At 41.7% G+C, this 26,871-nt stretch overlaps 1 protein-coding gene and 1 long non-coding RNA gene across 3 annotated transcripts in view; one reads left to right on the forward strand and one right to left on the reverse strand.

Moving 5' to 3' along the window:
- The window catches only part of map3k22 (mitogen-activated protein kinase kinase kinase 22), a 61,268-nt gene that overhangs the window by 23,364 nt on the left and 11,033 nt on the right, over window positions 1–26,871 (forward strand). For both annotated transcript variants that reach the window (XM_017453063.3, XM_017453064.3), the window contains 12 exons: window positions 1,504–1,619; window positions 6,270–6,307; window positions 10,508–10,607; window positions 11,653–11,769; window positions 12,689–12,803; window positions 15,952–16,085; window positions 16,253–16,326; window positions 17,720–17,781; window positions 20,397–20,468; window positions 22,093–22,257; window positions 23,578–23,726; window positions 24,685–24,816. In XM_017453063.3, coding sequence (XP_017308552.1) covers window positions 1,504–1,619; window positions 6,270–6,307; window positions 10,508–10,607; window positions 11,653–11,769; window positions 12,689–12,803; window positions 15,952–16,085; window positions 16,253–16,326; window positions 17,720–17,781; window positions 20,397–20,468; window positions 22,093–22,257; window positions 23,578–23,726; window positions 24,685–24,816 — 1,274 coding nt within the window. The remainder of the gene's footprint in view (window positions 1–1,503; window positions 1,620–6,269; window positions 6,308–10,507; window positions 10,608–11,652; window positions 11,770–12,688; window positions 12,804–15,951; window positions 16,086–16,252; window positions 16,327–17,719; window positions 17,782–20,396; window positions 20,469–22,092; window positions 22,258–23,577; window positions 23,727–24,684; window positions 24,817–26,871) is intronic.
- On the reverse strand, window positions 12,947–19,327 carry LOC128628998 (uncharacterized). The gene is made up of 2 exons (XR_008393298.1): window positions 16,862–19,327; window positions 12,947–16,485 (listed from the first exon to the last, which is right to left on the reverse strand). It is a non-coding gene; the product is annotated as an uncharacterized LOC128628998 (long non-coding RNA).

Raw genomic sequence — 26,871 nt, forward strand, 5'->3', positions numbered from 1 at the left:
ATCCTTGTCATTGAAAGCGTTCAAACACTAAGCTGGACAAACCCATCGAGGATCCGTGTACCCAGTATTCGTTTGTCGTGAAAATGGGAAAATCAGGAAACAGGTTCTTGGCATACAATAAAATAGGAAATACATTTTTTAAAAATTGTTTATGAATAATTAAGCGATGACTTTTTATTCGAATGAATCCAAATATGAAAAAATGCCGACTGCATTCCAGTCGACCTGGAAGTACGAGTACTCTTCAGCATACAAAGCATTCTCCGGTAAAGATGCACGTTCTAGAACCTTACTGTTTTCATAAAAAAATTCTGGATGGAAATACACTCTCTGGCCACTATAATAGGAAAACTTGTGCCCCAAAAACAACTTGCTGATGAGAGAGGTCTTAAGAGAACGTCCAACTTGAACGTTCCAGCTGAGAAAAAGTCTAAAGTAATGCGAATAACCGCTCTTTACAACCGTGATGAGCAGAAAAGCATCTCAGAATGCGCAAATCATTGAACCTTGAGGCAGATGACCTATAAGAGAAGAAAAGACCGTGCTCTTTTCAGCAAAGAACAGGAATCTGAAGATACAGAGTGCACGAGTTAATCGGAAGTTAGCAGTTGAAGATGTTCCATGTTCTTCACCTGATTACAGATTCTGTACACCTTTCCTGTTATGATGCATTATGTATTTTTCCATTATTTAAATTTGCTACCATGGTGTTTTTTGTTGTTGTTGTTGTTTTTTGTACTGAGGTAACATTTGTAGTATTGTGACAACGTTACTTGACAGTTAGTCTGTGGCTAATGCCAAACTCGACATGATTGGACAGATCATGGCTGAACGTTTATATTAAGTATCATGATGTCAGAGGACAAAAGCTGCTGTGCCTGTTATGGAAATACAGCCACTTTGTTGTAGAAAATCCACCGATAGGATCTGAAGTGGAAATACCGGTCCTGTTGCAGTTGCGTAGACATGCCACAATTATACATCACACGAGCTCTGGTTTTATTTTTAATCCTAATAATACAACCTGTTTCCATTTTCCAGGTGGGACCTGCTGGGACATGCTGGTGTCACCACCATGAACATGATAAACATAGATAGCAATTTTAGGTCTTAACCAACAGTAGGGACTTTAAAGTGGTATTTTTATATAAAATTACCCCTAAACTAATTACTTCACCTGCCAAATACTGTATGTTCTTGTTTCTTGTGCCCGCCAAATTTATTTCCAGGTTGGATGATTTTAAGATGATTTATGATTATCTTTATAATCTTTATATCATATTTATAAATGATGCCCCTGCTGCTGTTCTTTTGAATTATAAACACTACTTTAAATACATATTAATTTCTGTTCAGGTCCAGGAACATTGTGCCTGTTTTCCAGCAGAACCATTTGGCATTTGAAGCAGTGCACATTGAGGCTGGTTTATATGGTTCTAACACTCTGTGTGTGTGTGTGTGTGTGTGTGTGCGTGTGTGTGTGTGTGTATGTGTGTGTTACAGATGATGAGGAGGCTCTTAACTCTATCATGAAGGATCTGGCTGCCCTGCGCTGCTGTTACCAGCTCAACAGCGGCACCAGCCACAAACCCAAAAGCAGGACCCCAAGCTACAGACAGGTACCTGTGATTAATTACTACATAAATATGACCCACACTTTACTAGCAGCATCTATCTGCATCCAAAAAGTGAACTGCTCTTTCAATATTAAAATATGGTATAGCACATGTAAACTAACATTGTCTAGCTAAAACATACCAAAATCTGCTTTATAAGTTTGCCAATTTAATGCAGTATGAAAGATAATTATGTAACAACAGCACACAAAGAAATTTAAAACTACCTCATGAACACTTTAGCCAGCCAGCTAGCTCTAGCTAGTTAGTGTTTTGCTTAATGTTAGCCTAGTTATCGATAGCTACAGTACAGTAAGTTAGCGAGCAGTTAATGTTAGTAAGATATCTGACTTAGTTAATACTAGCTAGGTAACAAATATCATGTAAGATATATACTGTAAAACATATTCACAATAAAGTATTGTTTTATTTTACATAGTATAAAGTAACACATAATCCAGTACATTTGCTCATTTGACTGATGCTTTGCAACTTATCATTGATGCAATATACAACTGAGCTGAAGGTTAAGGGTCTTGCTTAAACAAAAGACACACTTCCGTTGAGGCTTCCATGTTTTTTTCTTCCACTTTGCACGTAAAATCCGAAGATTTCAACAATGAACGTTTCACAATTTATCTTTACAAACTTTTTACCATGGAATTTACTTCCGCAAGGGTACGAAACATTTTACAAATGTTTTACAAGGTAATTTCTCCAGCTACATTTCTAAATGTAGTTTTTTTCGGTTTACAAACATTTTACTATGTATTTTATGTCATGAACAAACTTTACCCAGTGAAATGTATTTCATCCCTGAACATCCACTGTAATTTGTCTCTACAAACGATTTACAGTGTAATTTACTTCCACAAACATTTTATATAGTGGTTTCATCAACAAACATTGTAATTTATTTCCTCAACAAACTACAACTTACAGCTAGGTCAAAAACTTTGAATTTTAGTAGAAATATTTTGAGATATTCTTAATATTTCTATGTACAAACTTTAACTTTCTCACATGTTCTCACACTTGGATATGATGTCTGAACTGAGGCTTAAGGCTATATATCCATGTGTGAGAAAATTACATCTCACTTTTAATAAAAGTATCAAGTATCAAGAGAGAGTTCACTTGATACTTGATACTATTACAAGTGAGATACAATTGCATGAGTAGTTAAGGGTCTTGTTCAAGGCTATAACTGTGGCTCTCTGAGTGTCCTGGGTTTTAAGCTCTTCGGATTACCAGTTCGGAATCTTTACCATTGACTTTTTATTAGCAGATACAGTATATCACATAAAAAGCAGATTTGATCTGGTGTAAATGTTTGGACCACATATTAGCTGTTCCGGTATAATGCTTTACTGAGGAAGCAGATGCATTCTGGATGCAGATATAAACAGGACACATCTAAGACTGGGCCATTTAAATCCTGCCCTGTATATGTGTGTGTGTGTGTGTGTGTGTGTGTGTGTGTGTGTGTGTGTGTGTGTGTGTGTGTGTGTGTGTGTTTTCGAATCTTGATGGCGACCAAATGTCCCATAAGGATAAAAATATCTGACAGTTTTGACCTTGTGGGGACATTTGGCTTACTGAGATTAAATATATGGTTATGTTTAGGTTTAGCATTGCATTAATTAGCTAAATTCATAATAATTTCAGTGGTACATAAGGATAGGGAGACAGACGTGTGTGTGTGTGTGTGTGTGTCGGTTTTAAATACCTTTCGCAAGTACTGTTTCATCACTGTTATTTTCGTTGCACAATCTCTCACACAGGGCGCTGCAAGATAAATGGCTTGCTAAAACACTGTATACACTCACACACACACACATACACACACACACACACACCTTTAAGTCCCACAGTGACACTTAGAAATGAGGCAGTGCAAATGAGGAAAAGCTGAAAGTGGCGTTGTCCGGACCAGCATTTCCACACTACTACAGCACCATCACGATGTCAGGCAGGCCATTAAAAACACCTCTTAACTGCCTTAAGAGGAAAAGTCTGTACTGTGTGGGTGTGAAGACATGAAGAACGCGAATGACACTTGCACAGAGTAACATTACCTTCTATGGCCGATCCTTTCCTCATTATTCACATATCGCATTACCTCAGCATCTACTTCCTCATTCAAGAGGTAAAAGAAATGCAAACCAGAAGTGAGAGTGAATGAAATGCTTTGAAAAAAATGCGCTTTGATTAAGAAACTACCATGTAAACAGCAATTTTTACTGACCTTAATCTAATTAAGGTCATAATCGAATTAAGCTCTAATCGAATTAAGACAGGTTGAGTACTCCTGTTTTAGTCGCATCATGGACGTGTATTACAGACATGTACACACCTTAATCACATTATTAACGTCGTGTGAGAGTTTTCACCGCAATTTGCGACAGGACACGATCACACACGGCAGCTTTACGTTTTACGGCGAACAAGAGAGTACGGCTCCGTCCCAAACCGCATACTTTCCTACTATAGGCCTGTAGTGGGGAAAAATACACGTATCTCGGCTACTATATAGACGGTAAGTACGCGGTTTGAGACGCAGCCCGCAGCTTCAAGCAGTTGTCTATTAGCACGTATAGCATGAAAAATAATTAACCGCACTTAAAGCGTTCGTAAAAAAAAATAAAAACACCCAAAACTGTATACAGTACCATAACGTAGATGAACTGTATGTTGATACGTGAAATTCTGGAGGGACGGCGTGGCGCGGTGACGTAATGACGCGGGCTGTTAATCTAATTATGTTCTAAAACATGTAAAACGGGAACATGACAGGAGTATTCTAAAAGCGACTCATGTAAACACCTTAATCACATTATTATCTTAATCAGAGTAAGGTCAATAATTTGATTACTGCTGTCTGTGTAAACCTAGTCACTGTTACCACCCTGAATGAATTCTTTTCCAGTAACAGCGCATCCCAAAGTGGTTTGTTCCGCTTATGCAAGAGAAATTTGCCAGCATGAACATTTTTAACTTCATGAACATCATGATTTTTATCCTCTTATATTACTATTATGTTACCTCTTCATATTGCTTACGTCATAGTAGATAGCAGGATGTTTTTTTGGTCGAGCGTCTGCTATATTATAGGCTGTGTTGATATAGAAATAGTAAAGCTTTAGAACGAGTGATTTAGTCGGAACTACCGTGAGAGCCACTGTTATGGAAAATGAATGACCTCCTGAATTCTGATACGTTTAATCATGCTTAAATGCTTAAATGTTTAATCATGCTTTAGACTTCTGCTTTTTGGGTATTTTATCAGTATTTCCAGTACTCAGTACTCAGTATTTCCAGTACTAAGAATTTTATCATTTTTAACTTCTGCTTTTTTCTATTTTTATGATGCAACACGCTCTGAGACAGCTTCATCATTTCATGAGGACCTCGTTAAATAAGGTTACATAACTGAACACAGCGTCTGTGACGGGTCTTGAATCGTTACAGCACAAATGAAATGAGCAGGATGGAACCCGATACTGGTATCTGGTTTCAGTTTCATGTACTCACCTTATGGCATTTACACAATATCTTAAACGGTAGAGAGCGTGTGGGATGGACCCGAGCACGGAGACCAGGATCAGCAAGTGTGGGGTGCCATGAATGAGCGCAAGGTGCCAGAAAGCATTCAAGGGAACCTGAGCACTTCCTTTCTGCGAGCACTGAGCACTTAGGCTATACGCTTCCTTTCTGCGAGCACGTTTTTAACGAACCGCGCGCACCGATTCTGCTCTGCGCACGCTCAGGTTGTCCGCATTCACAGTGTCTATTAAAGATACTGTTTATACAATAACAGAAAACTCAGCATGAGGAGTTCATTACTAGCGCCACATGGCAGCAACTAACGTAAAAACAGCTATAAAAATGAGATCTTACAGAATGAAGCTTATCAGTGTATACAGGATTTCACTGCGTGTTTTTTTTTTTTGTGTGTGTGTGTGTGTGTGTGTGTGTGTGTCTTGAAGCCATAATCGCTTGATGTTGCTGCGGATTTTTTTCGAACGTTGCGACTCAGCTTGCGGTGCTTTTCTTTTACTCGAATCGGCGTAATTGCAGTTTCACGAAATTGTTTTGCGCGGTCTTTCGCCGTGATGTTTGTTGGTAAACGAGACCTTTTATCTGTACTCGTGTTCGACGCACACGAATCGAAGAGCGCTTCGGTTCAATGTGTGTCGGGATGACGTCACATGACACGCCTTGACCCAAATCTGCGGTAATTTTGAACAATTGCAAGCTCCTTTGAATATTACGGAGTTTGCTTGATTTTGAGTTCATTTCTGCGATCGCAAAACTGCAAAATCCTGTAGGGACCGCCATCTTGATTTATGTACTGTAGGTTGCTCATCTCGGGATCAGTGTCGGTATTGGTATCGATGAGTACCAAAAAAGTATTTGTACTCTGTCTGAAAAAGTAGTTCTCTCCTTTTTATTTGTTCTATTGTGTGAGATCAACAAATGTTCACACACTTTTTCTTTTGAATAGATACATATATATATATATATATATATATATATATATATATATATATAAATATCATTCCCTGTAGATCATTCCCTGTTTATTTCTTTTACTCATTCTGTCCTGCATTTTGTTTTTATTAGTGTTTTTTTTGTTGTTGTTTTTTTCAGGATTTGCGCGTGAAGCTGGAGCATGAGCGAGAAAAACGGTGAGTCAGAGCCCATTTGTTTCTTTCCACACATCCTCACCAGGCAAGCACTGGCTTTTCCGGACTACGGGGGGGATGCGGGGAAGGGGTTGGGGGTGGGGGTGGATGGTGGATATGAGGGGGATAAAACTGATGTTCTGCCAAAAAAAACGTTCCTAGAGCGCTTTGACATTTAACTTTTTCTTTGTGTTTTCACCAAACCAGCCCAGTTTAGGGGAGAGGGAGCCAATATTTGAGCTCAGTGACACATCCCGGATTAATTCTCAGAGGCCTATAGTTGAGCTGTTCGCCCACACATACAGTCTGTCTCATTTTCTCCCAAACGGAAAAGAAAGCCAAACACAGAAACGACACGCTACGGAAAAGCGAAGACCCTCCCTCGGGGCTCATTTTATAATAAAGCCACATCACAGAACGAAGTTTGGACGTGTTCGCATCTCGGAAAACGTCCTCGATTCAGGGGAAATTGGATAGTGGATCAGACACTTTAGTACGAGTGCATGCTGGGAAAATCTACATACACTGTAGTCTGAAAGTTTCCCAGAAGCCTCAGCTTACTTTCTGGGTGCTTTTTGAGATAACACACATGCAGAACGCAGCTCAAGTCTCTCTAATTGGCAGAAAAAGCTCTTGTCTTGCCGTTGACGGTGACGTTCTTTTCTGTTCCGGCCAATTAGAGAAAGATGAATCATCTCCTCCAGAATGGAGCTGACTATACTTAGGAATCCAGCCATCCATCCATCTTCAACCGCTTACTCCTTTTCAGGGTTGCGGGGGAACCTGGAGCCTATGCCAGGGAGCATCGGGCACAAGGCGGGGTACACCCTGGACAGCGTACCTATACTTAGGAATAGATATGGAAAGTGCTGTCCAGAATTATTGCCACCATTTCTAAAAACAACACAGTGCAGTGATTCTTTGCTAGTCCTTGACGTTTACAATAGTTTGATGTAGTATCAAATTCACTGAATTTTTCTTCACTTACCCCAGATCCAGCCAATCAGAAAGCCAGAACGTACGTGGCGTCAGCTCCAGAATTATTGGCGCTCTTAGAAAAGATTGGTCAAAAAACGTTATTCCGATTCTGTAGATGACCTTAGATTGGTCAATATTTTGTGTAATTTATTCAAAGGTTAGATTACATGACTTAACAGTGTTATTGAAGCAAGTATATAAAGATTTGGTCAGGATTTGACCAGGCTGAGGTAGACTGTCATTCGCTTAGTATTTCCAGTACAATATCAAAGAAGGAAATGTCAGGAACCAAACATGTCTTGGCTGAAAGATTATATTTGAAGTAAAGGGAAAATTGTGCAACAAAAACGACACGATTTGACAAGAAAACGTGAGAAAAATGTTAAAAATGAAGAAAGACCATTACTTAAAGTATTGCGTACTTTACTCCATAACTTGGCACTGTAGCAGGCTTAGTTAGTGTTCTGGAAAGTTCCACTCTTGAAGACATTACTGTGACAATAGCACTCTGTTATCCAGTCGAAGCCTCATCAGTAGACTCTGCTGGTGTCAGCTCGGCAAGCGAAGTGCCCTAATTGGAGCCACTTGAGGTTTTTCTTTCCTCCGTAAACGGCTGAAGCGGTGGGACAGGAAAGAGGCGAGCGCCGCTCTCCATGCCAGCTTCTGCTTATCTAAACGCATTGAGGAAGGAAAGCCTCCTCGTTCCGTACGTCCTCTCGTCTCTCTCTCTCCGAGCCATATTTTCCCCTGCGCTCTGTTTCCGGCCACGACTTCTCCTCTGTCTTTTTCCGGACTTTAGAAGAAGCGTTTGGATTCGTTTCTATCACATCTTGAACATCATGAGAAGCGGAAGTGCAGAGACTAAGATCTCATATCCGATCGCCACAAAGAGAAACTTCACCTGACAGTTCTCAGTGCACGGATTTCCCAGAATTCTTCACTCCCTGGGCCAAATCCAGAGCCATTAAGGTGGAGATAAGGGGGCATTTGATGTAGCAATGCCAAGATGCGATCAGTAAACAGTGGCTAATTTGGCGGCGAGATTCCGATGGACGTCCCATGTGGGAGGTTTAGGGGTTATTTAAAAGCAGCAGATAGTAGGAGATGCTGAGGGATTGTGGGATATGTTGGACAAAGCAGAGATGAACTTTAGTAGTACACAGGAAACCAGCTGCAGCCAACACTGCTTCGTCCCCCCCCTCAGGAAGCTCTATCTGCCTTTGTGTGAGCTCTGATGTGAGGAACGCTGGTGTTGAAACAGAGCCCCGTTCCAGCCGCTCGTGCCAAATGCACACACAACCATTTTACATTCACGTTCCAAAGCAGAAGCTTTTTTCTCCAAAGTAGCAAACAAGTAAGGCAGAATCCAGTGCAAGAATAGAGCTGAGTGGTTCGAGGTCAAGGGCCTCTCTGGCAGTCCTGGGATTTGAACTCACGTAGGCATTTTGTCTACTAGCGCAGAACTTGACCTGCTGAGCTAGCATTTCTCTAATCGCATACATAATTCACACACAGTAGAGGATCTCTTTCTCTCAGCGCTTAATCTTTGCTATACCGCTGTGCCATTTAATTCTCAAATCTGATTGATCAGATGTTCATTTTCTGCAGATCTGACAGTTCCACCTTATAATAACGTGCTCGTTCTAATACATTATCGTTTCTTTAGTAACAACTCATTTGCACGTGCTGTATGGATGGTGAACACACAACTTTTCCACATAAAGAGATTTAAAGCGTGTGTGATGGGTCATATGATGAAGCTTTCTAGAAGGAGTCTCCAGTGTCAGCATTTTGCTGTTTAAAAAGCTGGTAAAGCTGAACGTTTTTTCCAACACGAGGAAGTTCTGGAGTAGTTTACATTGTCCGATTTCTTGGAAACTTGAAAAGCTGCGTTCTTTTTTATGGACTTTTTATTCAAGAGAAAGAAAACGATTGCTAACCGTATTGCTAACTGTAAGGGGATAAAAATGACGAGTCACTCTGCGATAAATGAAAAATTGTTAGTGTCGACAAATTGTTGTGGATTGTTGGAAAATAATCGACTTCGGGTTGGAAAGAGTGACTCCGCTTCGCATTGTGTACATGTTATACTTATTATGCTACATCAGCTGTGTTATGTGACAGTGTGTAAGTACGCGACCCTACAGTAGAACAGTAGGTTTATTCCATTTTATGGTAACGCTTTACAATAAAAAATGTTACAGTAGAAACAATAGAGGGCGCATGGTGGCTTAATGGTTAGTACGTTTGTCTCCAGGGTCACCTCCAGGGTCGGGAGTTTGATTCCCACCGTGGCCCTGTGTGTTCGGAGTTTGCATGTTTTCACCGTGCTGCGGGGGTTTCCTCCGGGTACTCCAGTTTGACATGCATGGTAGGCTGATTGGCATGTCCAAAGTGTCTGTAGTGTATGAATGTGTATGTGATAGTGCCCTGCGATGGATTGGCACCCTGTCCAGGGTGTACCCCGCCTTGTGCCCGATGCTCCCTGGGATAGGCTCCAGGTTATCCTGAAAAGGATAAGTGGTATAGAAGATGGATGGATGGAGAAGCAATAGAAACCCTTACAGAATTTGTAATGGTTTTAATGGTCGTAATTGGAATTGTATTGGTTTTTATGGAAACTCTAATGGTCCCTGTGGGTCTCTACCGGTCATTTCTACTGGCATTCTACTGGTGGCCTGCTATGTATATCATGTCCATTAAGTACCAATAATGGTAATGGTTTCAATGGTCATCTGATGGGTTGTAATGGTTTTTGTAGTGGAAGCCATTAGAATTTCTGTGATGGTTTCTGTTGTTGTTGTTGTGTTTTTTTCCCCAGCAGGGATTATCTAAATAATTTCGAATTATGTGCGTTTCATTCATATTTTTTCTTATAGAGGATGTTTGATTTAGTTTACCCCTGCGTGTTAATGTATACATTAACTAACATACATGTACTAACATGTACTTACTCTCGCCGTATTTAAGGTTAGCTCTTTATTAGTTCGGGATTAGTACCTGCATTACCTCATCATTATTTTATGTTTAAGTAAGTATTAATTCAGGAGTTAGTGCATGATTATTTATGTACTGTTATTGTAAAGTGTTACCCATTGTATTTTTCAGCCATGTTCTAGAAGAGCCAGTGTATATCCAGGATTTATAAAGCTGGTGAAAATGAAACGGTTAAAATTACACTGGTTTGATCTTTGACCCTTTTTTTTTTTTGTTCGTCTCCTGTAGGATCATTCCCTTCCAGAGGCCGCTGAAGTTCAGAGAACTTCTGCAGAAAGTGACCGAGGCCTTTGGTCAGCACATGGACCTTTACTGCCCTGACAGAGAGGTAAAAAAAAAAAAATCGCCTCAGGGAATATAGAAGTAGTCAGTACTTAACACTTTAGTGCGTATTAGTCGTTGTTATATTATCAACACACGTTAAATAAAAAGAAAACGACCTCATGAATTACACTCATAAAATTACTCTGAAACAGGATATTATTTCATTCTTGCTTCATTTATTTGAACCATGTCAAAAAATAGCCTAATCTAGAACGCTAATGCAGCTAGCTAAGGGTTTCAGGGGCGGAAAATGGCTAGCTTACACAGCTAACGACACAGCTAGCACAGCTAACAGTACATTCTCAAGCTAACACTAGGTACTCTCCTAACTCTAACATGTCTGCTTATGTCTGTGACTTTAGTAATTGAAGCAAAACACTGCATTAACGGCAGATAGTTATGTTTATGGCATTTTCTGACAGGACATGATGTGTTTTTAAAGCTGATAATGTTCTCGTCGCTATAAATTATACATTAGCAGTGACTAATTTCACTCGAACTAGATTTAATTGAGTAATTAGCATGCTAATGAGCTAGTTTTAATGCTGACTCATTTATGCTAAATAGTAACACATTAATGCTAAATAATCCACAAATGAGCCATGTTTGTTTTAACCCTGGATTAGCACTGATGGATAAATGAACCACTTTTTTTGTCAGTTAGTTGGGGGAAAAAAGGTTTGAGCTAGTTTTGTGTTTTGGTATGTTAATGCTAGTTTGTGGGTTAGCATGTTTAATAATGTTTCATATTTATATTAATGTTTAGTGAATATTTAGCGAACTAAAAGAAGATCTGTAGTAGTTCATGAGTTTCATTTTACAGATTGCAGATAGAGGATGTAGGATTGAAGAAATCCATCACTGTTTAGAGAAAATAAACTATAATTGGGATTTTGATTGCCTTTGTAGCTGAATGATCAAATACAAACTGATGAATGAATTAGAAGACAGGTGAACATATTGAATCGTTTGCCATAGAAGTCTTGAATGTGTGTGTGTGTGTGTGTTTCTGTTCATGTGTGTGTGTGTGTGTGTGTGTATGTTTACAGACGCTGGTAGCTCTAAAGTGTCAGGAGGATTTGGACCGAGCCCTGTCAAGTTTGAGCTCCAGTTCAGGAACAAAGGGTGTGCTGAGAGTTGTGCTGAAAACTTCTACTAACAACCATGTGAGTGTAGACACACACACACGCACACACACACACACACACACACACCTAAACTTACACCTACACCTAATCACACACTCTAGGCCCAGACTATGGATCTGGGATTTTTGGCACTAGGAAGCTGGAACTGTTTTCTGCTGCCCTACCAAAGCTTCTAGTTGGATGGTTTTTAGAAGCTAGTTAGTAGCTCGGATCGGAACCGACATGAACTGATCAGAAGCAGGATTAGTATTAGTAGGGTTGTGCCTGCATACCTGTTCACCGGTGTGTGTGTGTTTGTGTGTGTGTGTGTGTGTGTGTGTGTGTGTGTGTGTGTTTTTCTCTCTTTGTCTGTCTGTCTCTCTTTGTCTGTCTGTGTCTCTCTGTCTGTCTGTCTGTGTCCCTCTCTCTTTGACCGTCTGTCTGTATGTCTCTATCTCTGCCTGTCTGTCTGTGTGTCTCTCTGTCTGTCTGTCTCACTCTCTCTCTCTGTCTGTCTGTCTATCTGTGTCTCTCTCTTTGTCTGTCTGTCTGTCTATCTCTTTGTCTATCTGTCTGTGTCTCTCCCTCTTTGTTTCTCTGTCTCTCTGTCTGTCTGTGTGTGTCTCTCTCTTTGTGTGTCTGTTTGTTTGTCTGTCTCTTTATCTGTCTGTGTATCTCCCTTTTTGTCTGTCTGTCTCTCTCTATTTGTCTGTGTCTCCATGTGTCTGTCTGTGTCTCTCCCTTTTTGTCTTTCTGACTGTCTGTCCTTCTGTCTGTCTGCCTCTGTCTCTTTGTCTGTCTGTCTGTCTGTCTCTTGCTCTCTTTTTTGTGTCTGTCTATGTGTCTGTCTCTCTATCGCTCTCTGTCTCGCTCTCCCTCTCTCTCTATCTCCCTCTCTCTCTCTCTCTCACTCTCTCTCTCTCACTCTCTCTCCCTCGCTCTCTCTCCCTCGCTCTAGTTCCTGCAGGTGAACAGCAGAGATAAGCAGAGTGAGATGAAGTCGTCTCGGTCTCTGGGAGACCTGAAAGGTTCTTTGCTCAAAGGATCCGAAAGAGTGCGCAAACACTCCACAGGTGACACACACACACACACACACACACAGGTTTTTTCCCGCATAACTCAACAGGTTTATCACTCTCCGAGTAGTGGAGATTGAGAGATAGAGAGCTCTGAGTTTTGTCATTTACACTGTTCAGAAGTTATCAGCGCCCGAATGCCGCTTTGACGTCATGCAAACGCAAATAAAGGCGGATTAGTTGCGGAAGATATAGCCACATTTGACTAATCCGTAATGTTCACGACCCGCTACAGATTCAGTGCAAATCAGTCACCTGTGTGTTTCCTGCTGCATTTCAGGGCCTGATGGCCATACCAACTTCAGCTTCACTCATCACATAAAGTACTGAAGCAGACAGATTGAATCATTTGTGATTATTCTTAAAAATATATTGACAAATAACTGCTCCAACACGCTGGTGTTTTGGGATTTGCAAGATTCAGACATGACTCAAATTTACACAACAATTTTAGTAGGCAGAATTTATCTTTTTTTTTTACATTTCAGACACACCCACTGTGTTATCACAAGTGTATTTGTGTTTTATTTGTAAAGGTACTGTTCATATTCCTGAGATAAAGTCTGTCCCATTTAAAAAAAAAAAAGCTTTATCTTCTAAGCTCGCTGATTATTTTGGAACAAATAACATGATTCCTGTGCTAAAGTCTGGCATAATTCCAGACTGTAATGAACGGACAATTCGGTGCTGGATTATTAGCGTGTATGTGTGTGTGTGTAGTGTAGTGTTGGTAGAGGAACAGGATAAATCTCACAGCCTCGCCACAGCAGAATTCACCTTTATAGTGAGAGAGGGTTAAAGACAGAGCAGACATGTGATGGACAGACAGAGACATGCAAAAAAAAAAAAGGTGAGCTGAGAGAGAAAGAAAGAAAGAAAGAGAGAGAGAGCTCAAAGCAATCCTTCAAACACTCCTTTGGCAAACGCTCCAATGACCATCTCACTCCTTTATCCATCTTTATACCCGAGCGAAAGAGAATACACAGGGATTTTAAAAAATATATATATCTCCTTCAGGGTTCACTTTTCCCCCCTCGTTTTTTCTCCTTATCTCTCATGTGAACGAATGAGCGAGAGAAGAGAAGGGGACCGAATGCGATCCTGAAGAACATGTTCTTCACTCGGAGTGGCAGTTCTGTCCTCCAATGTCAGAAAACATTCGGCCGATGAATAGAATAACGTCCTCATTGGACAGATCTCATCTCAGGAGCTTGAGCACTACTTCATTTACAGGAACTCTCTCTCTCTCTCTCTCTTTCGAACAGTGAAGGGTATTATGCCATTCCCCTGCGTATTACAAACGCTGTCTATTTGGAGGCAGGATACCACTGAGTCGTGTCTGAATAAAATGTTTGCGTTGGATAATAGCTGCCTTCACACGGCTGATTTCTTAACGCAGTGCGCGTGTATCCTTTAGGTATCCCAGAATCCCACGCATCGAGACGACAGATAGATGATTTATCTTAATATTTAGCCGGCTATATATCTGCTATCCCTGATGTTCCTTTATTTTATGAGGACCTAGTGAACGTATGCTGTATCTTGGCATCAAAAGTGACGTGCGTGGGCTTTGAAGCATTCCTCAAAGCTTACACATATTTAAAACGTGTAATTGGAAGGTATGACGGCGTTTTTCCATAAGGAAACGTCTAGGAAACATTTAGGAAACGTCTAGGAAACGTTTAGGAAAACGTTTGGGGAAAAAAGCTGCCATAATGAAAGCGATACAGGAACTAATTTAAGTGGATGTTACATACTATTAAATGTACTTATAAATGGATAAAAAGTATGTCTTGTTCTTAAATAAGTAACCAGTAATAGAGTTATTCAGCGATTTAGACATGAATAAAGTATGTCAGTATATCATGTAAATGATAATCGGCACATATACGAGATATAAGAGATATATGGGATACACTTTGTTGTCTCATGCACTATTAGAGAGTGCATGAGACAGAGAGAAAGAAAAAGAAAGGGAGGGAGAGAGAGAGAGGGATGGCTGGAAGTCGTGCGCCCTGTTACTTTAATATTAATCTATGAGTGGGCAGTGTTTATCCTGCTAATTGGGGTGAAAGACGACACCACTTTAAACACATATGACTCTTTTCCATTTCTGGCACTCTCAATCAAAAAAACATGTCCCCCGTGACCCTTTTTCATTTCTCTGTCTGTCTGTCTGCCCTCGTCTGCTCTTATCTGACTGTGTCTGTGCTCCGGCGTCTGTCTCTCACATTATCTCCATCCTAAAGCAAGCCTCTTTTCACCTCTTCACCTCTTTAGTCCATCTCCGCTTTCTTATTGTCAAGCCCGTACGTGTAGACTTATCTCAATTTCATTCTTTCCTGTCTCTCTCTCTCTGTCTTTCTCACTCACTCACTCTTTCACTCTTTGTCTTTTCTATATTACACACTGGGTTGTGTTTTTTTCTCTCTCTCTTTTTTTCGGTCATTTCTTTCCAGCTCTTTCGTACCCTCTCCTTCAGCTTTGCTTATTCCTTACGAATCGGACTCCGGCTCTATCTCACTCAGCTTTCTCTTTACTTAAAGTGACCTGGAGATTCAAAACAGATTTTTCGGACCCTTTTCAGGTCCGTGCAGCTTAAAACAGCAGTTTGTCAAGTTTTAGAGCCCTCTGCTGTCTGTGCGGAGAATTACAATTCCGATAAAGATTCGAATCGACGAGAATTCACCCCTAATTCACCCCTAAATGACTCTACGCTCTCTGCTGAAACTATATTTACCTCAAGAGTTGAATTATTATGACTTGTGGTTATCATTTCTGGGTCAGAAAAGTGTCAACAAAAGCCTGAGATGAAGAAACTAGATCCGTTGCATGACAATACTGTCAGACAGTTCACACTATATATATATATATATATATATATATATATATATATATATATTTGTGGAAATTGTTTTGGGTGACTTTAATTACACCCTCATAACAAACCGATCCATTGGATCGTGGATAAGGTGGAGAAGTCTCAGTCTTTTCTCTCTCTTTCATCGCTTAAGCGCAGAGTTAATCCAGTCCTCCTTCTCTTTCTGTCTAACCCTAACCCTAACCCCCGGATCCATCTTTCGACCTCTGTTGGATTAGTGTCAGGGTTATCCGCCTATCTCTCGATCTCTGTATTGTTCTCTAGGCTCTCTGCACACGGGGAGGAGTTCTCCACCGCCTGGCAGCGTGCCCGAGGAGCAGCAGCAGATTGCGCGCCAGGGCTCCTACACCAGCATCCACAGCGAGGGAGAGTTCATCCCCGAGACGCCAGATCCCAACGTAAGCACCGGCACGAAATCCGCCGCCGTTCACTTCGAGAGCTCGAATTCTGATGAATCTAATGAATTTAGAAACAGTGGAGTCTCTATTGTCTCCTTCCTCGTGGCAGACCAAACACAGAAGAGCCTGCGTTCGAGATTTGACTTAACGAGTCGTTTTTCCTGCAGGTCATGGACCCTTTCGGTAGTGCCGACGGTTCCCTCTCTAGCAGCTGCCAGTCCCTGGACAAAGCTCTGGACAGGTGAGAGGAAGCTTCCGTGTGTGTGTGTGTGTGTGTGTGTTGAATGCGGCTCCGTGCAGAGGGAATGAATCAGAATGCTGCAGGGGCCGGACAGGAAGTTGCTCACGTTGCTGTGGCCTTATCAGGACGCCTGAGTTCCGGAGTGATCGCGTGCTGCCTCTGAACAAAGGAAACACATAGAGAGAGAGAGAGAGAGAGACAGAGAGAGAGATGGAGAGACAGTCAGCCAACATGAGAGTGAAAGTATGAAGGGAGGCGGTTAAATTGATTTAACACTGTTCCTCGGGCAAATTGCGTTGAGCTAAATGTAATGGTGTAGGACAGACCGAGAGAGTGAGAGTGAGACAGGAGAGAGAGTGAGAGTGAGACAGGAGAGTGAGAGTGAGACAGGAGAGAGAGAGTGAGACAGGAGAGAGAGAGTGAGAGTGAGACGAGAGAGTGAGAGTGAGACAGGAGAGAGAGAGTGAGACAGGAGAGAGAGAGTGAGAGTGAGACAGGAGAGAGAGAGTGAGTGAGAGAGTGAAACTTGTGCTACCTGTACAAGCCTTATCTGGCCCCTGGCTTTCCGAACAATGAAAGGAAACGAGTGCATGGAAATTTCTTCCCTCTCTCCGGGCGTGTGTGTGTGTGAGTGTGTGTGAGTGTGTGTGTGCTATCCGGGGCCTCGTCCCGTGCGCCGCTGACGTCATCAGCCTGGAGGCAGTAACGCAGAGCTGGACAATCCACATTGCAGGCTGTGACCTTCTGCTCTGACCTTCTACACAGTCCATTTAAAAACAGTCGCTGTCGGATTTAGACAAACCGACCCGGTCAGAAAAAAAGAAACCCGACAGGCCGAGAAGCGACGATGAGTCAGGAGTTAAACAAGTATAAATTTGGAAGATTTCGTTATCGTGGATCAGCGGATAGCACGTTTACCTCACACGTCCGGGGTTAGGGTTCGAGTCCCGCCTCCGGCCCTGTGTGTGCGGAGTTTACATGTTCTCCCCGTGCTTCGGGGGTTCCTCCGGGTACTCCAGTTTCCTCCCCCAGTCCAAAGACATGTGTTGAAGGCTGATTGGCGTGTCCAGATTGTCCATGGTGTGTGTGTGATTGTGCCCTGTGATGCGTGGGAACCCCGTCCAGGTGGTTGCACCCGCCTTCGAGTTCTCTGGGATCGGTTCTGGGTGCTCCGGGACCCGGTGTAGGATAAGCAGTATAGAGGATGGATGGATGGATGGAAAATTGCTACTGTATTTTGACACTTACGGTAAAAATGAGCATACGAGTCGTCGTTTACGCTGTTGTGCACTTTTCTGGCCACAAGCTTCAGAATCTCGACGGTTTACAAGCTGATTCTGTTTCAAACACAAACACAAACGAACCGGATGACTGTTTCCTTTTCCTTTCGCAGTCCTCCGTTCTCCCAGAACAACCGCGACAACAATTACCTGAACCTCAACTACGACTATAAAGGTAAAAGATGAAAGTCCTGATGCTGGCGCTAATGGCGGCCATGTTTGTTTTTTAAAAATAATATTTTCTTCTCCTCCTTTTTCATCTCCTGTCTCTTGTTCATATATATATATATATATATATATATATTCTGTCCTTCTTTCTTTCTTTATCCTTGTTCTCTTTTTCCTTTTCAATCATTCTCTTTTTTCTCTTGTCTTTCCTTTTATCTCATTCGGTTCTTTTCTTTTTTTCTCCCTCGTTCTCTTCTTATCTCTCGCTAACGCTTCACTTTTTTTCCTCTTCTTTTCTCGCTGATTGTTTTCTTTCCTCTGATCGCTTCTCTCGTTGTCTTTTTCTCCTTTTTTCTTTTCTTTCGTCTTCTTTTCCCTTCTCTCTCGCCCTGTCCTCTTCTCTTATTAGCTGCTCTGTTCTTCATTCTTCTCGTTGTCCCTGCACCTTTCTTTACTTTTCTCGATTCTCCTTTGTCACATTCTCTTTTCTCACTGTTTTCTTTCCTGATCTCTGCTTTTCTCTCTCTTTTCATCTCCTGTGATCTGTTTTCTTGTGTGAGTTTCCCTTAAACCGTTACTTCTCTTTTCTCCGTTTTCTTTCCTTTTATCTTCATTCCATCTCTCTCTCCCCCTCTCTCTCTCTTCTTTTATTATCTATACTCTTCTTTGCTATTCTGGTTTTCTCTACACTTTTTCACTGATCATTTTTTTTTTATTTAGCTCTTCTTTTCTCCCCTTGTCTCTTCTCTGATCTTGCCTCCTTCATTACTTCTCTCTCCTTTTCTAGTCTTTTCTCTTCACCTTTCGTTTTTATCGGCTGTTTTCATCCCTTCTCACCTTTTCTCTTCTCACGTCTTCTTTTTCTATCTCTTTTCTCTTCTCTTCTTGTCTCTTCTCGTCTTTTCTCATCTCTTCTTTTTCTCTTCTCATCTCTTCTTTTCTTTTCTCTTCTCATCTGTTCTCTTCTCATCTTTTCTCTTCCATATTTCCTTTTCTCCTCTCCTCTCGTCTCTTCTCATCTCTTATCGTGTCTTCTCATCCCTTCTTTTCTCTTCTCCTCTTTTCTCTTCTTTTCTTGTGTCTTCTCATCTCATCTCTTCTCATCTCCTCTTTACTCTTCTCTTCTCTTCACTTCTCTTCTGGTATCTTCTCTTCCATCAGCATTTTTCTTGTTCCCTTCTCTTTGTTATTCCTCTTGAACAGTGATCAAACAGACCCGGTCTCCTTGATTATAAGATCCTCCCAAACACAGGGAGGCTTGTCTGTGAGACACACACACACACACACACACACACACACACACACACACACACACACACATCACCAGTCTGTCTCAGTAAGTGTATCTCCATAGAGGCAGGCTGATTTGTTTATTTTGCCTTATGACTCGATTTTTCCTCTCCTTCCTCCGCTTAAATGTACACATGGCCGCGTTGCTGTGGGAGACGCCGCTGAAAACACACTCTTCATACACTCGCCAGCTGCTTTCAATTGCTCTGAACCCAGAGCTGAAGCAGGCAGTGTAGTCTCTCACACACACACACTTTCACTCTGCTCTCTCTCTATCCTGCTATCTCCCTTTCTGTTGCGTTAGTGATAAAGCGTTTTACACAGTGACGCTGCTTTCACATGGAATGTTTTGGCACGTGTCAGAAAATGTGTTGCTGGTTTGTCGTAGGCGTGTTTTTGGGTGAAGACGAGCGGAGAACTGTTTTTTTGTTGTTGTTGTTGTTGTGTCCTCAATACAAGAATTGCAAGAATTTACATTTTTTCATTTAGTACCGCCCTTCAGAAGCTACGTAGGATATTTACATGTTTCACAGAAACAAAATAATAACAATTTACATCGATCACCCTGTTCAAAGGTTTACACCTCCTTCCCGGCTCGTAATGTATCGTGTTGCCTTCTTGATCATCAGTGAACGTTTGCACCTTTTGTAACAGTCGTGTATGAGACGAGTCCCTCAGTCGTCCTCAGTGTGAAAAGATGGAGCTCGACATCATATAGCGACTGTTGGAAACAGGTCAAATATACAGAAGATTCTGGAAATGCAAAGAATGTGCAGGACCGTTAGGATTTCTCTGAAGAACAGTGGGCAGTTTAACTGCTCAGGACAAACAAGAGACTCATGAACAACTATCACAAAACATACAAGCATCATGTCGTTGATCATCCAGGTAACGACACACAGGATTAAGAATCAAGGGTGTGTAAACTTTTGAACAGGTTCATTTGTGTAAATTCAGTTATAATTGTGTCTTGTCGATTATAATGTAAACCTCTGTTATGTGAAACAGCATATTCAGGACAGGACTAAATAAAAAAACTAACTGAAATTTTTATGATCTGTCTTTTTTTTTAAATTATGAACATTGTGCAGGTTCTACAAGGGTATATAAATTTATGAGCGCAACTGTATATTGTTGAAATGAAGGCTGTTGCCATCTTTGTGTAGCTGCAGTTTGTGTAGCTTGTTTCGTTTTGTTCACATGACTCATGGTACAAGTAGTGGTCAAAAGTTAATGATGAAAATCCTACTGAGTTCTTATCATGTGTTCATGTTGAGTGTGTATTATTTCTGTATATCAGCTGAGCTCTGTGACTCACTGCTCCCCCTGCAGGCCGACACGGGAAGCACGGGACTTTCCCACGGCAGTTCCACTTAACCAATCGCAGCAAGGACTACGGTGACGGTAAGCTCCATAATACAGTGTAATCTTACACTTTATACTACAGCACTGATGGAGAGTAGTTCAGACTACAAGGCAAATCTCAGGTTTATATTAAAGTGCTCGTTCTAAAACATCTTACAGTAACAGCTTACACAGAAACGTGTATGACATGTACTCCACATTCAACTGCTTTCAGTTTGTATGAGAGGTGGAGGGCATGTCGTAAATCACAGAGGCTCCTGTCTTAACTCTTAAACTCACCAAGTCATGTGTATGTGTGTGTTATATACCAGAAGCATCTGATGACACACAGCAAGCCTGCATGCGCTCAGCCTTCTTCATGCGAGCTGAGTGTGTATTGTGCTTTCTCAGTACATAACCTTGGCCAGCACTGATACATTTCCCCTGAGAATAGTGCACTGTGTGTATCAAAACAGTGGTGTGTGTGTTCCTGGTTTGTGTTTCCCCTGACTGTATCAAAACAACAAGCCAAGAGCTGCTTCCTGTGTAGGGGACATGCTGTGGGGGCAGAGACAGAGATAGAGAGGAAGGAAAATCAAAGCTTAGAAAAGGTCCAAGAGCAAAGAAAATACTGTTAAACAGTGTGCTGAGAGGCACAGAGGCCACGCCTCCTTTCACTGAAAGTGACAGGCACATAGGCCACGCCTCCTTTTGCTGAAAGTGACAGGCACAAAGGTCACGCCTTCATTTATTGAAAGTGACAGGCACAGAGGCCACACCTCCATTTAATGAAAGTGACAGACACAGAGGCCACGCCTCCTTCACTGAAACCACCAGCAGTGTTAAAAAAGGAGATGTAGTCTCCTCTACTAGTCTCAGAGGCCACACCCCCTTCAGTGAACCTGACAGTACTAGTGGTGGAGGCGTGGTCTTCTTTGTCAGTCCCAGTGGCCACACCCCCTTCAGTGAAGGCCACACCCTGCCAGTAGTAGAAGAAGGTGTGGTCTCCTCTTTCAGGCACAGAAGAAACGTCCCTTTATTTAAACTGACAATCCCAATTAAAGAGGTGTGGTCTCTTCTGTCAGTCCCATAGGCCACACCCCCTTCAGTGAATGTGATAGTCTTATGAAAGGAAGTGCCAAAAGCCATGCCCCTTTCAGTGAAACAGTCCTGGTAAAGGAGGCGTGGCCTCTGAGCCTGTCAGTACTTGAACATTAAGCCATTTTCTAGATATATAGATATATTCATATATATAGCATTGTTATGTAAAATGATGCTCAATAAATAACTTCAAATGAATTCAACCCCAAAAAATTCAACAAGAATGGAAAAGATTCAATAAAACACAAATTAAAGTGTGTCAATTTTGGTCAAGAACTCCTAAACAGGTGACTGGATATTCTAACACGTTATATGCATTTTTGCTTTTGATTTAAAAATGAGTTGTGGGGTGTGGCTTTATTTTATATACAGTGGATTAAAAAAAAGAGTATTTTTCCCTCTATAATGAGGGTGCAGTGGAGAAGACCTGATCGCCTTCGAACCTCATCCAAGATTAGAAACCGATCAGTTCCTTCATGTTTCTGCTCCAGTTCCCACTGCACCATTCCTGAATTGTTTAAGTTTTAATTAATTGGATAAGTTTTCATTTTGGTGCCTGTGTTTGCGTGTGTGTACTTGTCAGGTCGTAGCACATTCCCACGCAGCTTCATGCCGCAGGAGAACCTGTTCCAGCTGGTGCCGTCGAGCCGCACACGCAGCTACAACGGAGACAGCACACTGCCGTACACCGGGGACCTGCACTCGCTCGGCTGGAGCGATAAAAGTGGCCAGCGCAGTAGTGCTAAATGTATGTGCACACACACCTTTCTTTTGTAGAAACTGCTCATGTTACATCATGCCATGAATGAAGCAGGCTGAAGTGAATGAAAGTACATGTGATATATTTCTGGCCTGATATATATTTAACCTGTCAGCTCTGGACATTTGTACTGTCCTGCTATCACACATGTGCACACACACTCGCACAGAACCGTACGATTCAACAAAATCAAAGCAGATGATTTCCTGAAATGCGAGGCACGGTGGATTAGTGGTTGGCGCACTTGCCTCGCACCTCCAGGGTTGGGGGGTTTGAATCCCATGCATGTTCTCCCCGTGCTTCGAGGAGTTCCTCTGGGTACTCCGGTTTCCTCCCCAGTCCAAAAACGTGCGTTGTAGGCTGATTAGCATCTCTAAATTGTCCATGTAGGATAAGCGGTGTGGAAAATTAATGGATGGATGAAACTGATCCTGTGACCATGGCCGTTATGTGGATCTAGGTATAGTTTGGGTTCATTTTTCTTTAAAATACCCTGAATATGCCATTTTGAACAATGAAAACAAATCTAGGTGGAATGTTAGATTATTTCATATCTTTTTAAAGTCTAGGCAATTACTAGAAAATAGCCCACTCTACGTCTTAAAAAAGAGAGAGTCGATGAATATGCATTAATATGCAAATGAAAGATCCTCCTGTAACATTCCCTAAATCATTTTTGGACTGGGAATGTGTTAATGAATCTGTATTGCGTTAATCTCAAATCTATGTGATCAGAGTGAAGCTTTTAACGTAGTCCAGCATTTTTTTTTTAAAAATTACATTTTTGAATGCAGTAGTAGTAATAATAATAATAATAATAAGTCTTGTTATAATGCATAACGCATTTTTATTATTTTTACGCTGACAGAGTTTATGGGTTGACTTACTATTGGGACAAACGTGGGGTTCTTTTTGTGCCATTAATGAGAAGATTATTAACTGTAACTGTTAAGAGAGTCTTAAATCTGTGGAGGCTCTGCATGACTTAGCCAAACATTGATTTAAAAAGAAAAACAAAAGTGGCTTAATAGTACAGTGGTTCTGCAGTTTGACTTCTTCAGACATTCGAAGCTGTTGACGTTCAGACGATTCAGGGTCTGCGAGTTCTCGGAGAAGAGAGAATAATTCACAATCAGCAGTTCTGTTCTGGTGAAGCGAACGTAAATCAGCGTGAACGTATAAATCTGGATGAGATTAAGTTTGAGAATAATTTGTGGTTTGATGGTGTAGCCTGTGGGTCTGTGTGTGGAATATTGCTACCGTGCTCACGTCACTGTGGTCTGTATGTGTGTGTGTGTGCGTGTGTAGCTCCGCGGGCGCCTGTGAACTGGCGTCAAGGGAAGCTGCTGGGCCGCGGAGCCTTCGGCGAGGTTTACCTCTGCTATGACGCCGACACGGGCCGAGAGCTTGCCGTTAAACAGGTGCCCTTTGACCCCGATTGTCAGGAGACCAGCAAGGTAAACAGGACCAAAACCAAAATATCTCATATCCACACACAGTTAGCACTAATACACATCTTCGACATTAACAATACCCCAAAATCTCCCAAATTGTGTCAAAAACATCTATGTATGGTGTGTGAAATTTCCTTCTTTCATTTTGCTAAAGGAACCACCAGGCACACATAATCATACACTCACCGCAAACTGTGTCGAGATGTTCAATATCTCAATCCAACGTGCTGATGTGGTTTTAGCACTTTATCTCGTTCTGTATCACATATTTGAGGTGAGCGTAGACAATTTTTTGCCGACGAACCGAGTAGTCCACCCCCCAACCTGTAAACAAGAACAGAGCCGAGAAACAGCCAGTGAGAGTCCGAGAGGAAATCTAATGGATCTGGACTCGCGCAGCAGATCACTGAATCCGGTTTATCATCCGTGTATTTGTGTTGGAAGGCAAAAAAATGTACGCACGATAATAATCGTATTTGCGTCAGTACTGTTATTATTTAGCCGTAATTTATTTGGTGCGTCAAATTATTCAATGGGTTGTTAGGAACAGCAGTTAAAAACAAACATGACATGTTTGTTGGCAGTGTAAAAGTACAGTATAAAAGTAGCTATGTTTCTCTCGACGCTTCACCTCCGCTTCTCTTTGCAGAACAGAGAGCTCTCGTTTTTCATGATTCTGTCGCAAAGTATCGTACTGTACATTCCACTTTGTTTGCGTTCACCTTGTTCTTCCAGTGAGAAAATCTCAGATGCTAGACATGTTTCGGCTGAGGTGGTTCTTCACCAAAATTCATCATCTAAATCAGACAGTCGGATCTCTTAAAAACTGCGTTTTTTTGGGGGTTTTTTTGATCAAACGAATCCAATTCTATTTAGTTGTAAATATACAGAGCGATTCATTCACCTCTAGACACAAGCTCCTAGTTTCACCACACTCCTTTCTCTCTCGCCTTCTACGCAGGAAGTGAACGCGCTCGAATGCGAGATCCAGCTCCTGAAGAACCTCCGTCACGAGCGGATCGTCCAGTACTACGGCTGCCTGCGCGACCCCGACCAGAGGAAGCTCTCCATCTTTGTGGAGTTCATGCCAGGGGTGTGTATGTCATCGTAATATATTACGTTAACGTTTACACACCGAGACAGTATCGAGTCAATGCAGAGGTCATTAGAAGAAGCTAGGACCAAAACTACCTGAACTACTTAACCTGATGTATAGTTCTGGTGAGATTTTCGGGGCTCTTTATTGATGTGCTTTATTAATGATTATTATTATTATTATTATTAGTCGCTGGTCCAGCATTCAGTCGTTCTTGCTTCTATACAAGCAAAAAAAAAACAACAACAGCATTTCATCTATCACAGGAAGTAAACATGACTAGGATCCAACTGAAGCTGCGCAAACAGGAGATATAACCTGTCTTAGCACTGCAGCTCAGTTTTATTTATACAAGTTCACTGTCTCACTAAACCAGAGCTTTTTAACGAGACACCGTCGTGTTTTTTGAGACTCACTTTAAGAGCCTTACTCATGGTGTCTGGAAAAAAGGCGAGGGATTTGCCCGAGGTCCCTGGCAGGAGCTGTGGTGACGCTCAGAGCACAGACACACACTCACGCTCACACACTCACAACATTACTCTCCAAGAGTAATGTATCTATAAGAAATGTTTAAAGGCTTGGGTCAATAAACAGGTAAAAAAAAAAAAGGTTCCTCAAGGGTTCTTTACTGTCCTAACAGCGCTAACATTTTTATCTTCTAGTGTTCTACATCCAATTTTACAGATACAGCCAGGAGAACGAACCGGATAACCCTGTCTGAAACCTCGTTTTCCAAGCGTGTACCATTTATTGTGATATTCATCATGTTTCATGTGTGGAAAGCGATGATGACGGACAGAACCCGCTGAGCTCAAAGACTTAAAAAAAAAAGATGTCTTTGATGCCAGAGGTTTATTTGACATGTGCGTTTTGGCCAGAGTGAAAGCTTTATGTGTTTTCGAGAAAATATTACTATTGTGGTTGAATGCAAGATGTCAAACTTAATAAAGACCATAAAAGGGAGATTTTTTTTAAGGGCTCAGTACAGGAAGAACCAGAACTGATTTATAGAGGACGAAGAACAACGTCCTTTTACAGGCTCGTTTAAATCAGTCTCGGGAGCGTTTGTGCTCACTGGGAACTGACGCTGTGACTGAGAAATAGATTTACAAATGCATGGTATAAAGTATAAAGTGGATGCTGTTCATATAGATACATTTGCAACCACAATTATTCAAACACCCCCCCCCCCCCCCCCCTCCCATTGGAAATCAGGTTCATTGTCAAAATGTACAGACTTTCCAGCTGTTTGCAATGAACAAATCAAACAAAAGCAATTGAAATAGTTCAACACAACGAATACTTCAAATGGTTCCTCCCAAATTCAACTGAAAATGCAAATTATAATGACTTCTCCAGTCTCACAATTATTCAATCCCCTGAATGGAATCCCTCACAACAGCACAAATATGCAAAACAGGTGTCTTCTCAAGCACACATGATGCAACTAATCAAGGGCTTCATTAGCCCTTCATTAGGTGTGCTTGAGCTGGAACACATGAAATACCTGAACAGGCTAGGGGCAGAAAGCATATGAAATACCTGGACGGGGCAGAAAAAAGGAAGCTATCGATGGCTGCAAGCAGATTTCTGAGAAGGCAGGTTGTGAAAAACCCTCGAGTGACTGCAGAAGACCTGCAGCGAGACTTGGTGGCGACAGGCAGTGAGTTTTCAGTGAGCACAGTAAGGTGTGTACTAAACGCAGAAGGTTTCCATGCCAGAACTCCAAGACGTTCACCACTACTGACCCAAAAGCACAAGAAAAGTCGCCTCAAAATCATATAAATAAGCCACAGACGTTTTGGTATTCTGTTCTGTGAAGTGATGAAACAAAACTGGAACTTTTCAGCACGATGGATCAGCGGGATGTCTGGAGGAAGAAGAATGAAGAAAGAAGACTCTGTCCACAGTCAAGCATGGTGGTGGATCGGTGATGCTCTGCGGCTGCTTTGCATCCTCTGGCACTGGAAACCTGCAGCATGTGGAAGGCGAGATGGATTCATTGAAGTATCAGGAAATCCTAGGAGAAACTGCCATGCTGTCTGTGAGGAA

Source organism: Ictalurus punctatus, chromosome 23 (genome assembly GCF_001660625.3).
Source record: "Ictalurus punctatus breed USDA103 chromosome 23, Coco_2.0, whole genome shotgun sequence".
In the NCBI taxonomy this organism is placed as follows: domain Eukaryota; kingdom Metazoa; phylum Chordata; class Actinopteri; order Siluriformes; family Ictaluridae; genus Ictalurus; species Ictalurus punctatus.